At 44.2% G+C, this 17,833-nt stretch overlaps 1 protein-coding gene across 4 annotated transcripts in view; it reads left to right on the top strand.

Annotated features, from left to right (window-relative positions):
• Positions 1 to 15,483, top strand: part of ATG4C (autophagy related 4C cysteine peptidase) — a 66,951-nt gene extending 51,468 nt beyond the window's left edge. For 3 of the 4 annotated variants that reach the window (XM_074265758.1, XM_074265757.1, XM_074265756.1), the window contains exon 12: positions 14,243 to 15,483. In XM_074265758.1, the coding sequence (XP_074121859.1) occupies positions 14,243 to 14,410 (168 nt within the window). In that variant the 3' untranslated portion in view covers positions 14,411 to 15,483. Of the gene's footprint in view, positions 1 to 5,231; positions 5,582 to 14,242 lie in introns of those variants that run through there. The other variant, XM_074265759.1, reaches the window with a different exon arrangement.
• The last annotated feature ends 2,350 nt before the right edge of the window (positions 15,484 to 17,833 follow it).

Here is a 17,833-nt window from a genome sequence, read left to right as displayed (position 1 = left end):
AGTCCAAGTGCTTCTTTGATTTTTAAAAGAGAAAATGGTATTTTTGGATTCTGCAGGACTAAGTAGGATTGTTACCTTCCAGTAAACTTCCCTAATCAGATCTATTTCGTTTAAAGGATATTTGAAATAGGTTTATCTAACTTCTTCTCATTAGCTTTAAACTTGCACATTTTTCCGGCCTCCGAGTACGGCTACAGCGTTTTCCGAGCTGTAACGGCCAGTAGTCCTCGTGCTACCGAACATCAGGAGAATTAGCTCAGCGGGAGCCTGGGCTCACAAGGACAAGGGCCTCCATTGGCTTTCGATGGCAGGTCTTTATGTGATTTTTTTAAAAAACAAAACACGATGCTATTTTTGAGTTTAGATAGAGTAGTCAGTGGCTTATGATTAATTTTTATTGCCAATTAACTTTTAATCTGAAAATCGGCTCTGAAGATACAAAAACATTTTTCACCGGCGAGAAAAATCAAATGACTAAAGTTAAAGCCCAAGTTTCCTGTAAGTTATGTTTCGTTTACATGACCTGCCATGTAAAAGAAGGAATTTAACACAGACATGACAGAAAAATGAATGAGGAGGGGAGAAAATGAGATATGTGAGAAGCTTTTCTTAGGCTTCATTTTTCAGTTGTCTTCCCTTTCCGTCTCTTTTCAAGATGGCAGGCCAAGAACGCTGAAATGTCTATTTTCCCGGTTCTGGTGTCTCCTATTTGACAGTATCCGATAGAGTCTCTATCTAAAACTATTAGTGAATGGAATTGAGCTTTTTTGGTTGTTGTCTTGATAAGACTAAAGCAGATGTTAAAACAAAAGCATGCACTTAAATAAAAATAGTGATAATAATAATAAAAGCTAACATTTATACAGATGGTACTTAAGGTTCATGAAGGGCTTTCCAAATATAATCTCTTATATTCACACCACAACCCGAGGAGGTAGGGGCTATTATTATTCCTTCTATACAGATGAGGAAGCTGAGACAGCTACATTAAGTGACTTGCCCAGAGTCACCCAGCTGGAAAGTGTCTGAGGATGGATTGGAGATCCAGGCCTGGCGCTCTGTGCCCTCCGGTGTCCCCCTTTGCCAGTGTAGACATCAGGATTTAGAAGTGGAGCCTCCTGCCTTCCTCACCCACCTCTCAAGGTCAAGAGGGATCCTTGGATCTCTCGGCAGAGAAAGCAGACGGCTTTCCCCTTTATGTGGTGAAACCATCACTACCCTATGTGTGGGGTGTAACTTCTTCCACCAGACATGTGTGTATGCACCCACACAAGCACCATACTCACACACACACACACACACACAGAGACACACACGGACACCCAAACACCATATATACACGTAGAGGTATATATACACATAGACATATGGACACACAAACTTCCCACATACAGGTGGAGACACACAGGGACACACAACCAGCGTATACACACATATAGTTGCATAGACACATGGACACAAAGAGATGTATATACACATACACACAGCCACACAAACCCCGTGTACACATATATAGGTGTATACACACACATACACACCTAGATACACAGTCACTACAAACACATATAAGTGTATGTACACACATATACACATACATATTTTATATACATACACCCCTATTATTTAACTCCCTAGTTTTGGCAGATTGCATTCTCACTTGGGAAACATAAGACAAAATAGAGAGCCCTGGACTTGAGCTCGGAAGCCCTGGGTGAAAGGCTGTGCAGTGTCTGTCCCTTACTCCCTCAGACTCTGGCTCCGTTTCTGCACCTGTAAAATGGGGCTAATAATCTCCACCTCTACCACATAGGAGAGTTGTAAGGACAAAATGAAGTAATCTCTGTAAGAATGTTTTGAAAGTGGTGAAACACTCCAGAACTGGAGTCGCTCGGTCTAGGGGGAGAGTGCTGTGCAGAGAGTCCACAAGTCACTGAGATTTTTTGGCTTCCATGTGTAAAGTGATGGGTTGGACTCAGTGACATCTGAGGTCCTTTACAGCTTCAAACCTATAATTCTGTGAAGTGTGATATTTATTCAGCAAAACAGGTAGAAAGTTAGTTTTTTGTTTTTTGTTTTTGTTTTTGTTTTTTTTCTGAGGCAATTGGGGTTAAGTGACTTGCCCAACTCACACAGCTAGGAAGTATTAAGTGTCTGAGGCCAGATTTGAACTCGGATCCTCCTGACTCCAGCGCGCTCTGCACTATAGCTCTATTCACCCAGCTACAACAGCAAACAACAAACTCTGATCTACTGCTGGGGGAGAAGCAAGTAAGAAATCTGACATGAGAAGAAACTGTGTCTGGTAACTCTCTCCCCTTTGACTCAGAGATCTGCTGCCAGGTCCAGAGCCTAAGGTTCCAGAACAAGTGGGCCCTTGTTCTCTTTCTGGAGAGAAGGCATTGGATTGCCTTGCCTTTAAAAATTACTTTTACCTTTACTTTTTACATCCTCTTGAGTTTTGAATTATTCCTTTCCGGAAGAGCCATCCCTTTTTTTAAGGGAAAAAAAATAGAAGAGGAATTAAAAACCTCCAGCTCAGCATGAATAGCACAGCATCCACGTCTACCATTTTGTTTTATAGCCCCACCTCTGCAGAGGAGGGAGAGTGGCGCCTGCTCATGTTTCTTTTGGGGGTCACACTCAGCTGTTCTAATTTCACAGGACCCCCATTTTCTCCACTTCGGTCTTAGGCATCGTATCTGTCGTTTCCTGGTTCTCTTTCCTCAGCATCAGTTCATAGAAGGCTTCCCATGCTTCTCCTCCTTTTTATTGTGGGATTTTTGCACTTACCTCGTCCTTAATGATTTTTTTTTCATTCAGCTCTTTTCCCAAAAAGTTCAGTGACATTGCACTTCATTCACAAACCACACTTTGTTTAGGCCCATTCTTGGGCCTCTATTTTATTTCCAGTTTTTGCTACTTCAGAAATGCAGCAATCAGTGTTTTAGTGTGTATGGCTTTCCTTTTTATCATTCCTCACCTTGGTGTAAATACTTTAATTTGGGCTCTTTAGGCCAAATGGAAGGGACATTTTAAATTACTTTCTTAGCATCATACTAATCAAGAATACCTCACTTTTAATTCATTTGGGCTAATGCTTTGCAGTCGGGAAATTTGGAGAAAGGCCGAAAACAAATTAAGACATCTGTTGAAGGTAGTTATTATTTCTCTAGAATCAGCCAACTTCTCAGAAGAAACATAAGATGCATAAATTCTGAGAATCCGCCCCAAATGTTCCCATAGAAGAATTTGTGGCCAACCTGTGGCAGAGCCTTCTGAGCTTGTTTGGTCTGATCAGCCACGGCCGAACACCCTCACTGGACTCTTAACACCGTGCTATTCTTTTTGTCCTCTTTGAGAGTGAAAGAGCAATCAGAATTAGCTAACTTCTATTAAGGAATAAAATTGTTAAATTCTAATGAGTGGCTTTTGATCATGATATTAAAACTCCATTGCCAAGGAATAACTTGACTATTAGAAATAGAAATTTCATAGAGTTCATCTAAGTTCATAGAGACAGAGAACCTCAGAATTGAAAGTACTTCAGAGATTATCTTGGCTGGACTCCTTTCAAGGGAGACCTTTCCACAGAAGTCTTTGCTGAATGGTTGGTTGTTAGAATTACTAGGTGAGAACTCAGGTTGTCTGGACAGTGACAAGATGAGAATTCAGGTTGTCTGGACAATTACAAGGTGAGAACTCAGGTTGACTGGCTCAGATTCTTAAGAGGAGCAAGCTCATTGGTTGAAGTGGTTCTTCCCAGAAGCCCTTGCATTATCCCACACCCATTCTCTGGGAGGATAGAAAGAGGCAACATTGAGCTTGGAAAGCAGTCTGGACTGGGGAAGGACAAGGGCTGGAGGACAGCACTCCAGGAAGAGAAGAAGTCTCTGCATTACATCAGGCCTGACGGGGCTCTCTGCAGGAAGGGAAGTCACTTCTCTGGACAAGAGTTAACGGCAACTGCCTGGAGACAACGGTTCTCTACAGGAAAAAGAATCTGTCTGAGAGATTTGAGTAGACACAGCAGATCTCTTCCCAGAGAATGGGCATGGGATAATGCAAGGGCTTCTGGGAAGAACCACTTCAACCAATGAGCTTGCTCCTTCTAGGATTCCTAAGGTGTAAACTCCCTTTACAGGTCTGAGCCAGAGAACTGTCAAGTCAACCTGAGTTCTCACCTTATAATTGTCCAGACAACCTGAATTCTCACCTTGTCACTGTCCAGACAACCTGAGTTCTCACCTAGTAATCCTAACAGTTGGTCATCAGCTTGGTTCACATAGGCCTCCGTGGTGGAGACCCGCCACCTGCAGAGAGAGGCCATTCCCTCGGTGGATTGTGCCTCTGCTCTGGATGTTCGGGGCCATGGTAGCAGATAGTTGAGAAGACAGAATTACCCCTGCTTACTTCTGTTTTCTCTGTTAAGCAGAAAGATCTGGGTACTATAAAATACAGAGAAATAAAAGTGGTTCATATAGAGCTGAACCTCAAGATAAAGAGAATATAATTAGAAGACTTAGGCAGCCATGACTTAGCCAGCCCAAACCATGAGCCCAGACCAATTCCCCTTTTGGATTGTGAAAGAATGGGTATGTGTGCTTGCTAATGGGAGAGAAGACACAAGACTGGGGTCAGCCATCCTGAGTCTCATAAGAGGAAGGGGAAGGGGAAGGGGATTGGGAGTAGTAACCAACGAGTTTGACTTCCAGTTGTTAGCAAAATGAGACATATATATATATATATTTTTTTTTTAAAATTAATTTTTATAATTATAACTTTTTTTTGACAGTACATATGCATAGGTAATTTTTTACAACATTATCCCTTGTACTTCCTTCTGTTCCGAGTTTTCCCCCTCCTTCCCTCCACCCCCTCCCCTAGATGGCAGGCATTCCCATACATATTAAACATCTTATAGTATATCCTAGGTACAATATATATGTGCAGAACTGAATTTTGTTGTTGTTGTTGTTGCAAAGGAAGAATTGGATTCGGAAGGTAAAAATTATCTGGGAAGAAAAACCAAAAAAAACCAAAAATGTTCACAGTTTCCACTCATTTCCCAGTGTTCCTTTTCTGGATGTAGCTGATTCTGTCCATCATTAATCAATTGGAATTGGATTAGCTCTTCTCTATGTTGAAGATATCCACTTCCATCAGAATACATCCTCGTACAGTATCGTTGTTGAAGTGTATAATGATCTCCTAGTTCTGCTCGTTTCACTCAGCATCAGTTGATGTAAGAAAATGAGACTAATATTGGGGGATGGCCTGTGACCATCAGGAAGATCCTATCTTCACAACACTCAACAAGGTGTCACTGGGAAGAAGTGAAGCTCAGCAAACCTCAAGGTCACTGGATGCTGTTACAGACTCTCCCGCAGATTGTTGTTAACGTCCATCATGCCCTGGGTCAGAAGTTACACAGGAGGAGAGGTTCTGACCAGCTCTGTTAAAAGAAAACCAGCTTTGAGGAGCTGGCCTGTCCTCTGGAGGAAGCTTTTGTATGTCAGTCTGTCTGCCAGCATATTGTGTATTCTGACTTAGAAAGGGAAGTGATTAAAAGGTCAGTCTGGGACTGCCTGGCTCTGTTTGCCTTCAGGGCTTGGGGGGGGCGCTCCTCCTCTTTGACCTTGCCTGGGGATTCATTGTCCAATTCCTCTAGCCTGGTGCATTTCAATCCCACCAACATGGATTATTAAGTACCTACTCTGTGTGAGGGGATGGACACAGATGCAGAGAAGCAAGGCCCAAGGTGGTTTTGGGGTGGAGAGGATGCTTCTCCCCCCACATCCCTTCATCTTGGCCTCCTGCCCTCTGCCCGCCATGACTGCCCATGTGAGGTCACTTGTTCCAAGCTCTTCCATGGCTGCCTTCCCTCTCATCAGATCTCTGCTCTTTGTTCACCGGCATTTTGTTGCTGAGAGCTCATCGTGACTTGGTTTTCCTTGGGTAGCCCAGGCCCAGAGATGGCTTTTCCTGTAATTAGTTCTCCCTTTTTGTCCTTTGTCCTTTATCCCCCAACAAACTCCTTAAGGTTAATGGTCACGTAAATACCCATGTAAAGACTTAATTTTAAATGACGTTGGCTAGCTGATGACAACTTGCCTGTTTACTGTGAACCTTATTTCGCTGGTTCTCAGATTAGCATTCACCTCTTAGGATGCAAAATGGTTATTTACTAATTTGTTCTTGAATTGGAGACTAGATAATCAAACCTAGAAAATGAAAGCTCAAGATTAATCACCTGATGACAGGATGGAGCAGAGTTTAAAAACTGTTGCATGGGACTTATGTTTCCGGAGTCATCAAATTTAGTTTTGCAGCCATAGAGAAAGGGAACTCAGTTACGTAGTATGGTCTCTTAAGCAGTAGAGGAACCAAGAGCATTCTGAACAGAGGGTCCCTCGGCCTCCATCTGGAGGCTTAGAGGGATTTTGAACTCCCTCTGCCCTAAATTGACTGGTCTGTGCCATTGGAAAGGAGGTGACTGACCAGAGTTCTGTCCATGGAGGCCAAGTTGGTTTCTACTGGTCCTGGAGCAATACCTTCGGAGCAGCCCCGGACCAGGTTGCTCCTCCCCCTTCCACAGGAAACCCCTCGATACGGGCACTCGTCCATTCAATTCCCTCATTCCCCAGACTTTTCTCTTCTTTTGTGGTAACTCAGCTGGCTCAGACATGGTCCATCTTCCTGGAGATCTTCACATGGGCTTTAAGTGGCTCCTGGGGCTAGACTTCACACAGCCCTTTCTGTCCAGAGTTCTCCTGTATCACAAACCCCCTTTCTTAGGAATCGTCCAAGAGATCCTGAAGGCATCCACCCTGAAGGCCCTGCTCACCTGAAGGCATTGTTCTGGCGCTTTGGGAGCGCCCTTGCTCAGCTTTACCCAAAATTGTGAGGAAATTCTGAAAAAGGAGCCCATCAACCAGATGAAATATGAGGCCTTGTCCAACTCTAAAATTCTGTGATCTTGGGAGTAAGGACTGAAAAGTTTATTGATTTTAGTGATTTAAGAGTTGATGGCTAGAATAATATCAGGAGAATGATGTCACATTTCAAAAGCCACATTTCAAGGGGTCAAAGGGTAAGTGGAAAGTAATAACGTGGCTTTGAAGTGACCTATGTCTGGTTTGAACCGTGACACGCTGGATACAGTTCTGGTGTGTGCTAGCCTGGAATCGTGGAAAGCACATTGGTCCGGGGATGATGGGTGCTGAACAAAACTGGGGCGTTTCTTACTATCATTAGCTGTGTGACTTTTGAGGGAGAGATTTTACTTCTGAGATCTTGATTTCTTACCTATAAGTCTGTAGATTTTCCTGGCCAACCTTATCTTCAAAGATACGTTGTAAAGAACATGTAATGATGAAAAGTTTCATTTTGATAATAAATCCACTGTTACAAATTTAAGAAAAAACAGCATCCAAGTATAAAATTGAAACTATATATCGTGAAGATAGTTTTAGGAATAAAGGGCTAGATACAAAGAAAGGAAAATATCAAATATATTATGAAGAAATATATAATATATGTTATAATTTTGTATTATATATTATGTATAATATGTAATAATATATATTATATATATTATGAAGATAGTTTTAGGAATAAAGGACTAGATACAAAGAAGGGGAAATATTAAATATATTATGAAGATATACAGATATATAATATATTATAATTATATATTATTATATATAATATATGTTTTATATATTATGAAGATATATATATATATATATATATATATATATATAATGAAGATATTTTTAGGAATAAAAGGTTAGATACAAAGAAGGGGAATCTTAAATATCTCTATGAAGATATACGATATATAATATATTTTAATTTATATATTATTATATATAATATATGTTTTATATATATTCTGAAGATATATATGTATATATACATATACATATATATATACATACATATACATATATATATACATATATATATATATGTATATATATATATATATATGTATATATATAAAATGAAGATAGTTTTAGGAATAAAGGGCTAGATACAAAGAAGGGAAAATATTAAATCCTGTTTCTATTATTGAAATTCAGTCTGAAAAACACCTATGAAATCATGAAATCCCAGTGTGCTTCAGCAGGATGTATCCATTATATTTATTCAGATCTAGGTTGGAGTCAGTGATTTCCTTTCTGTGAATGGACTGATCATTGAACTGCTCTGAGTCTCCCTGATATTTTTCATAGATTTAGAAAGGAAGGGACTTCAGAAGTCATCTTGTCAACTCTTGTCCTGTTGCAGATGGCAAAGTGGAGGTTCAGAGGTGTTCCATGAGCCCCGACTGTTTCACTGAAAATCGTAATTATAACAGTTGACTTGTAAGCAGTGTTTTGGGGTTCCCACAAAGTTTATATGTATAGGTTTGATCAGGACAACATTGTGATGTGGGTGTTGTTATTGTCCCTGTCACACAGTGGGCTGGTCAGTGTCCCACATCTCCCTGTGTGCAAGTCCAGAGCTCCCTCCACTAAACCTTATAAACAGGGACCCCCCAGTGGCCCGCAATGACTCCACTTATACGTGCTTTTCAAATAGGACGTCCACAGGTTTGGTGCATCATGTTAAAATGGTTAAAACTAGAAGATTCATGCTGGTTTTTGTGACTCCCAGGGTCGTGGGAAAGGAAAGGCTTTCCAAATCCAGAGGCCTTGAGAAGACGAGTGACTGCAGGGGTCCTTGGGCCAGTGGTTCTAACTCAGAGAGGCCCTGAAGTGGCCACGTGGAGCTGCCCGTGGATAAGCAGAGAAGGGAGGTCATTCGTTCTCAATTAGTGTGAATAGCCTGAGTCAGAGAAGTTTCTTGTAGGATCATGGTGCTAGCCTCTTTATAGGAATGATAATGAGAATAAAGACATTTTCCCATGGATACTTTGGAGTCATCCCAAAGCTATTCTTCCATCTGTGGCCTTAGTTCAGAAAAGACCTTTACCAAAAACATGGCTACAGGCCTAGAGAGGCCTCCACAAAGTCAGCTCCACTTGGGTCCTTTTGCCAGGGGTCTTGGTTAGCAAACAGCCCCAGGGCTGCACTGGAACATTTCCTCTGCTACATGCAGGCTGCATTGTTGTTGTAAGTCATACTGGAGGAGAAAATTTACCTGCTGAGGTTTCATTCATTGATCACGGAGGGAAGTTTGAAGAGCAAGCCTGAATCATTGAGTACTACTTGCAGATATGTTTGGGGTGATATTTTTGGTATGTTAACTTTTTAAAAATACACATTGCTTTATGAATTATGTTGGAGGAGAAAAATCAGAACAAAAGGGAAAAACCATGAGAGAGAAGAAAAAAGTAAACACTCAAAAAAGCAGGGAACACAAGCATGTGTTGATTTACATTCAATCTCCTCAGTTCTTTTCCTTGATGGATTTTCTTTCTGTCCAGAGTCTGTGGGGAGTGCTTTGAATCTGAACCACTGAGAAGAATCAAATCTTTCCTAGTTGATCATTGCCCAGTCTTGCTATTCCTGTGTGTACTTTATTCCTGGTTCTGCTCACTTTGCCCAGAATCAGTTCATGAAAATCTTCCCAGGCCTTTCTAAAACCAACTTGTCCACCATTTTTTATAGAACAATAATGTTCCATTACCTTCATACACCACAACTTGTTCAGCCACTCCCCGTTGATGGGCAGCCACTCTTTTTTCAATTCTTTGCCACCACAAAAAGCTGCTTCAAACATTTTTCCTTCCTTTATGATTTTCATGGGTTACAGACCCAGTAATGGCACTGGTGGGTCAAAGGGCATGCAGAGTTTTGTAGCCAGATTGCTCTCCAGAATGGCTGGATGTTTGGGGTGATGTTGACAGAAGCACGTGACACATTTTGGTGGAGTGGAGGGGCAGAGGGTGAGAATAACCTGGGGGTGGGTCCTGGCTTCATGGGCCCAGGATCTCCTCAGTGTGATGATCCCAGCTTTCCTGGCTCACCACGTCTCAGCCGCCCAAGCCCTCTTATATAGGCAGGGGCTGGGGCGGCCGATTCGGTAGCCAGGGGCTCCTCTTTGTTTGTTTGTGGTCTTTCTCTGGCTCGGAAATCTGTCCTTCTGCTCCTTACGTGCCGTTCTTATTCTGTAGGCTTTATGGGGCCATCATATCTGCCTACATCATTCTAGATTCTGTCAGGGCAGGTTTTGTTAAGCAGCTGAGGAAAGGGAGGCCCTTGAACCCAAGTTACCTAGAGAGTAAGTGGAAGAGGTGGACCCTGAAGCCAGGGCTTCCTGCTTTGCTCCTGCAGCACGCTGCCTCCTTTACTTTAAGAAAGCGCACAGAGGAAAGTTAAAATTTACAACAAAACCCATGAATCCTGGGACAGAGAAGATTTCCTGTAATGCCTGTGTCCAAGTTCCTTGGAGATGGAGGAGCATAAAGCTAAGAGCACTTGAATCCTCTACAATTGAAGATCAATCCAAAATGAATAAAAGCTTATTGGAAATTCTGATGGTGGCCAAAAGGGAAATGCTATTCGATTTCCAGAAGCAAGACTCCTTTTGGGGAGCAGATCTCTGCATTCAGGGGAGCATACTGGTCCAGGTTCGTATTGTGGAGATTAAGGATATACCCTGTGATCTTCTGATGGACAGAGACATGGGTGGAGCAGGGTGGCCAACAGACACAGAAGGGGCGAACGCTAATCTGTATGGGGTCGCCGTGGGCCACGTCGTGCCCTAATTTTAACATTTCCCAATGACATTTTAATCAGGTTGGGGCTGCCCTGGGGAGAGTTATGGCTGGGAGCATGGCAGGCTCTTGGGGACAGCATTTCATTTGAAAGAAATGAAGGTGCTGTGCTGACAGGGGCCAGAAAAGCCAGGGAGATCTTAGAAGCGTGGGGTCCAGGATGAGAGTGGGAGAGGATGGAGGGGGCCTTTGTCCTGGCCCAACCACTGCTCGGGTATCCTGGGATATTCTGGAAGGACTAAGGGAGAGTCTGCAGACAAGAGGGCCCAGGCTGGCCCAGAAGACCCAGGGGTGGGACTCTCTTGGAGGCAAAAGTGCCCAGACAAGCCGGCCTCCATCCTTGTTTGCTGTGAGGCCCTGGGCAAGTCCCTTATGCTAAAGTAGGGTGATAGAAACACCTCCCCTATAGGGCTGCTGTGAGGTTCAGCTGAGAGTCTGCAGACCTTATGGAATTGTGTGCTGCCGTTTAATGAACAAGTTAACGAGCATTTATTAACTACCTCCTGTGTGCCAGGAACACAGGTGTTTGGGATACCTACGGGCTGTGTACAAAACAACCTGATTTTCTGGGGGGTGCTACCACCTGAGGAAAGCAGGAAGATCCTCCTGAAGGAGGTGGCCCCCCATGTGAGCCTTGTATGGAAACAGGAGACAGAGGCGTGAGGGCGATGGCTTGGGAAGGGGAGAGTCAGGGATGTGCAGCAGGAAAGACCATGGGCGGGGAACCTCGGAGAGAGAAGAGCTTCGGTGGCTGGGAGCAGAGTCGGGGCCCTGCCAGCCTTTCGACTCGAATGCCTTGCCATGTGTTAATGACACAGTTATTGCAGGGGGATCTGAGAAGGCCTGTGTCTCTTCATTGTCTCCCATAGTTGAACCTGAGTAGCTTTTCATCAGAGCCCAGCCAAACCCAACAGCTGGTGGCGCCTGGCGGGGGTGACGGAGACGGGCATGGTTCTGGGGCCTCAGGGTCCTGGCACCCAAGCTAGGTGTTCATGTGGGAGCCCCTGAAGCTCGGCCTGGGCTGGGTGCTGGCTCCCCATCCTGGAAGATCACCCTGCCTCAGGTCCCTCCTAGAACTGCCCTTTTAGGGACATCCCCAGGCCTGTCATGTCTTCATGGCTCTCCGGCCTTCCCCCAGGACCTGGATTCCCTTTTCCACACTCCCAAGAGGATGCCTTCTGCTGCTTTTTCTTTTATGGGTTGTCTTCCCAAATTAGAACGTAAGCTTCCTGAGGGCAGGGACTGATTTCTGCTTATATTTATATTTGTGATACTAGTCCAGGGTCTGGTTTATAATTAGAGTTTTATTTAACTTGTTAAACTAGTCTCAAACCCCCCCAAAAAATTAAGGAATGGCCTTGGGTAAGAATTTGGGCTCCCCTGGAGTAATTGCTCATGACTAAAGGAATCTGACGCTGGAAAGAATTCATTTCCCATTTCTCGTCCACCTTTTCCTCCTCTGTCAGATTCGGGATGATCCTTCTGCTCGCTCTCTCCCGGCTCTGAATCTGTGATCCTACACGAGAGCAGTGTGGTAATTTCTCGGGTTTTTTCCTATTTCTGGACCAGAGGAAGGCACAAACCTGTGTCCAAAGGAGAGTACGCGCTCTTACATCCGTGACGCATAGTAGGCACCACGTGCTGATCCATTGATTTTATGAACATCATTTTCAACTTAGATCTGTTTGTTTTTGTCAAAGAACGTTGCAGAGTGGGTGAGACCTGTTATTTTTTAGGCATGGGGAGCTCTCCATGGGCAATTCTGTCCACACCTCTCCCTTAGCTCTACTTTACTAAGAGAATTATTTGCAGTTTTAAGAGGCTCATGTTGACTTGGTGTGCATCAGAGACTTGAGAGCAGCCTTTCTGACTCTGCGACTGCCCCTCCCCGTACCGCTCCGTCCTGCTCATTCCCCTCCCGCTTCTTTTGGTCGGTAGGGCAGGAGATTTCATTGTCAAGCACCACTAGTTAAAAAAAGCCTTTTCTAAACACTTTGCCCAGCGACCCAGGCCTTAAACTTGCGTCTTCAAGTTTATTGGGCTCAGAAATCATACTTATGAGCCAAAGACTTTTCCTGAACTTGAAAGAAGTCCCATAAGCAGCGATGGTTGCTGGCTTTCCCCCGTTTCTGGATTTTTATCAGTGCCATGAAATGTTCATAAAATGGCAATAACTTGAGGCAGAATCCTAGGCATAGCCTTGGAGTTGGTGGCCAGAAGAGGAAGAATCCTTAATTAGATATGAGTACTTTTCATCCTCTGTCCCCCGTTTTTTATTTTTTTCAAACTCCTGCATATTAATGATCTTTCTCTTCAATTATTTTCCTTTTCTCCTCTTTTTTCTTTTCTTTTTTTTTTTTTTTTTACAAATAAGATGTAATTATAATAGATCAAAGTGTAAAATAGAAAAGCATTTTTATTTTTATTTTGTTTGATTTTATAACACTTGATGATTGTCTAAATAGCTCTTACTACCCACATTTCTATTTCATTGATCCCATCAAAGTTATTTTTTGAATTTTAGATGATGTATATATGTTGCACTATGTGCGTGTTTAATTAAATTTTAAAGGGAGTAATAAACACAGTTTTTAAAACATTATTGAAGATCTTATGCGTGGCATGTTAACATTTTAGGAAATTGAATTTCATCTACTGAAGTGGGCCTTTTTTTTTTTTTTTTTTTTAAACAAATCACAATTGAGGTGATCACAGCCAGTTGGTTTTCAATATTCTTTTTTTCCTGTTCAGCCTTCTTTCAGTAGAGAGCATGATTTCTGTTGTTAATTGGGCTTCAGCGGTTAGTCTTAATTCAAATCTTGCCTCATATGCTCATGAAAGTTGATTGATTTTTCTAATGGAATTTGGTTTAACTTGGAAGATGCTGCTGAATCAGTTAATGACTATTTCCAAGGCGGGCAAGCTATTGTCGTAGGCTACTTGAGTTGTGAACACTTTAAAACAGTTCCAGGAAGTACAGATCTGTTGTCCAAATGGCACAGGCCTCAGTAGAACCGTTTGTTTAGGATGACTTCAGCCAACTGTTTGCACACACTCATTATATCAGTTATAATCTCCTGGTTTATGACAGGCATTGCAGGAGAAATATTCTCAGGTACAGAAACAGTGACCTGTGAAGGAAACCGAATCTGAAGGACCGACACACGATGGTCTCGTGCCTTGTTCTATCTGGCCCTGGACGACTTAACCAGGAGCAATAATTTGAGAAAGAATCCCCAGGTGAAGAGAAAAACAAGGGGCTCTCTCTCTATTTTTGGCCGGAGGGCCACTGGCCAAGTGGCTGTAGGGAAGGGTTCTGGTTTGGGGGATGTGTCTCCCCTGGCAGGGTGCAGATTTTGGCTGGCTGCTGCTCCTGTCCAGAGGTATTGGTGAGTAGGGACAGTGGAGGGGCAGCTTTTTCCTGTGGCTGCAAAGGGTAGCGAGGGCAAAGCCGCCACGAGGCCCGATTTCATTCTTCCTTGTCAGTTAAGGGTGTGTTCTTTGTCCTTTCCGCAGGTACTGAAAGCCTCCTCCCGAGAGAAATACCCTTTATTTACTTTTGTCAAGGGTCACGCCAGAGACTATGATTTCACATGCACCCCAACCAATGAGGATGACCTTTTCTCAGAAGATGAAAAGAAAAGATTGAAAAGATTTAGCACAGAAGAGTTTGTCTTGCTCTGAGGACATTTTGCATCAGAGCCTTTGTAGTCACTCAGAACGCTTCTTTGAAAATAAAGAAAAAAAAAATAAGAGAGACCTACAACACAGAAACTGCTCTATTTTTGTAAATATTTTAGGGATTTTTTTTAACGTTCTTTCACAAAAGAGCATTTGAAAATATACATTTTTAAAGATGTGTATATTTCGGAAAGCGACCGATTGAAAGAATCTTTGTTGCTGATGAACGTCTGGCAGTCCTGGCTAATATTGCGGAGTGGCTGGTGGATGATCTGTGTGTGTGTTTTCCAAATGAATCCCCCACAGTCCAATAGATCTGGGACCCGTTTACTGTGAGCGGCCTGGGGGTTTGGTTTTGCCCATCTGTGATCCTGGAGCCCGAGGCCGCTACACGCCATCTGAGATTTAGACTCGTCTCGCTGATGGACGAGACTGGACAATTAACCCCTGATGTCTCCTCGCCTTCCCCTCCACATGTTAATGCAACCAAAGGATCCATCCAGGTGTTTCTTGTTCAGTCTGAATAGCAATTACTCACTGTAACGGGTGCAATTATAGCGGCAGAATTGTGAGTTAAGAAACTCCTTAGCAGTATGATTTCATAATGGCCACTCCTTCAGCTTAACACGAAGCCTTCTTATGAGAGGTGACGGAAATATCGGCTTTCTCCCCACATTTTTTAAGACCGATGTTATTAATATTAACTGCAACCAATCAAGCCAGATAAAGTCAATTATTACATGGGAACGATGTTTGTTTCCTGCCTCAGCCACGTCTTTTTATTAAGACTCTGCTTGTGCTGCTGTAGCATTTACAATTTCGGCTGAAAACCTGGAGGGGAGAAGCCAGTAAATATCCTTGTTTGGGAGCTGTCCGTCCTCTGGTCTCTCTGCTGTGACTGTAAATCAGTGTGCATTTGTGTGGGTGTTCAGTCATCGAGGTTATCTACCAGGTAAATCTTGTTTAAGTAGTAGTACGCTTTCACTAAGAGCAAATCTGTGATTTAAAAGTACCAGTGCTATTACGGAGCCAGGATTGTAAAACAAATGTGTTAATAAAGATGTGAGACCATTAAATGCCTTTGCTTTGCTTTTAATGTTGGGATTATTTTAGTCTTTTCATTTCAGAGAATCATTTCTCAAATGAATCCTGTTGATTTGTAATAAAGGCAAATAGTATTATTGCTCTACAAGCAAAATATTAACTTTTTATGGAGCTTCCATGGCTTGGTGGAAAAGCTGGTGTATTTGTGTGTCCCCCGAAGTGGTTTGATCTCTATTCACAAAAGTGACTTGTTGGTCTACAAAAGCCGGAACACCGACTGTGTGGGGAGGAGTGCTTTGGAGTAATAAGACCGAGGCAACATTTTGGAGTGAAGATGGGCTGCTGCAATAAAGAAAACACCCTAATATCCCAGATTGTTCCCTTGGCCGGTAGAAAATTAAGCCAAAGAACCGTAGACTTTCAGAGCCGAGAGGGACTTCAGTGGCCATCTCGTTTAACCCCAGAAGGGAATCCTGACCACAACCACCCAGGGCTTGTCCAGCCTGTTTTGGAAGGTCCCCACCTCGCCTTGAAGCTGCCCGTTCCATCTCTGGGGAGGTCTTGAAGCAAAAGCTTGATGACCATTTATCAGGTATGGTATGTTGGGGATTGAGTTGGACTAAATGGAAGCCTTCCCACTCTAAAAATTCTACAATTCCACTTTAGGTTGCTCCGATTGCTAGAAAGCTTTTCCCCAAGATGAAGCTTAAATTTGAGCTTTTTGAACTTCTTCCCATCTCTCCTCATTCTGTTTGCCCTCTGACACCAAAGTGAAGAAGAGTTATTCCTGTTCTGCATCAGGGCCTTTCAAGTACTCAAAGGCAACCACAGCACATCAAGCCCGGGTCTTCTCTTTTTCAGGCCCAACAGCCATATTTCTTTCAATATTCTCATTTGGAATGGATCCAAAGCCCTTTGTAAGTCTGGTTGCCCCTTCTGGACACTCTCCACTTATCAAAGCCCTCCTAACATCTAGTACCCAGAGTTGAGCCTGATTCCTACAAGACCTTCTTGCATTTCGAGATCAGAAACAATGTGTGATGCTCAGTTTTCACAGCAGGGCATCCCCCACAAGCCTCTATTGCTTTTCTGTTATGTCTTGGCTGCCCTGGTCACATCCTCAGCAATAAACTCATCAAACGAGCTCCCTGGGAGCTCTGGGGCTGATTTTAAGATCTCTCCATTAAAAAAGTGTCTATGACTATTTAGAGTGGAAAGAGGATGCAAACATTGCAGTTTATCTAGTATTTCATTGTTGGTTTGTGTGGGGGTGTAGGAGCAGGTGACGTTGCAGTCTGAGCAAAATTATTTTATTTCATTTCCTTCCTCCCTCCCTCCTTCCCTCCCTCCCTCCTTCCCTCCCTCCCCTTCCTTCCCTCCCTCCCCCTTCCTTCCCTCCCTCCCCTTCCTTCCCTCCCTCCCTCCCTCCCTCCCTCCCCTTCCTTCCCTCCCTCCCCTTCCTTCCCTCCCTCCCTCCCTCCCTCCCTCCCCTTCCTTCCCTCCCTCCCCTTCCTTCCCTCCCTCCCTCCCTCCTCCCTCCCCTTCCTTCCCTCCCTCCCCTTCCTTCCCTCCCTCCCTCCCTCCTTCCCTCCCCTTCCTTCCCTCCCTCCCCTTCCTTCCTCTCTCCCTCCCTCCCTCCCTCCCTCCTTCCCTCCCCTTCCTTCCCTCCCTCCCCTTCCTTCCTCTCTCCCTCCCTCCCTCCTCCCTCCTCCCTCCCCTTCCTTCCCTCCCTCCCCTTCCTTCCCTCCCTCCCTCCCTCCCTCCCTCCCCTTCCTTCCTCCCTCCCCTTCCTTCCCTCCCTCCCTCCCTCCTTCCCTCCCCTTCCTTCCCTCCCTCCCCTTCCTTCCCTCCCTCCCTCCCTCCTTCCCTCCCCTTCCTTCCCTCCCTCCCCTTCCTTCCTCTCTCCCTCCCTCCCTCCCTCCCTCCTTCCCTCCCCTTCCTTCCCTCCCTCCCCTTCCTTCCCTCCCTCCCTCCCTCCTTCCCTCCCCTTCCTTCCCTCCCTCCCCTTCCTTCCTCTCTCCCTCCCTCCCTCCCTCCCTCCTTCCCTCCCCTTCCTTCCTCCCTCCCCTTCCTTCCTCTCTCCCTCCCTCCCTCCCTCCCTCCTTCCCTTCCTTCCTTCCTTCCTTCCTTCCTTCCTTCCTTCCTTCCTTCCTTCCTTCCTTCCTTCCTTCCTTCCTTCCTTCCTTCCTTCCTTCCTTCCTTCCTTCCTTCCTTCCTTCCTTCCTTCCTTCCTTCCTTCCTTCCTTCCTTCCTTCCTTCCTTCCTTCCTTCCTTCCTTCCTTCCTTCCTTCCTTCCTTCCTTCCTTCCTTCCTTCCTTCCTTCCTTCCTTCCTTCCTTCCTCCTCCTCTCTCCCTCCCTTCTTCCATCTCTCTCCCTCACTC

This window comes from Sminthopsis crassicaudata, chromosome 4, assembly GCF_048593235.1.
Source record: "Sminthopsis crassicaudata isolate SCR6 chromosome 4, ASM4859323v1, whole genome shotgun sequence".
NCBI classification, from domain to species: Eukaryota; Metazoa; Chordata; class Mammalia; order Dasyuromorphia; family Dasyuridae; genus Sminthopsis; species Sminthopsis crassicaudata.
This window is presented reverse-complemented; position numbering and strand designations above follow the sequence as displayed.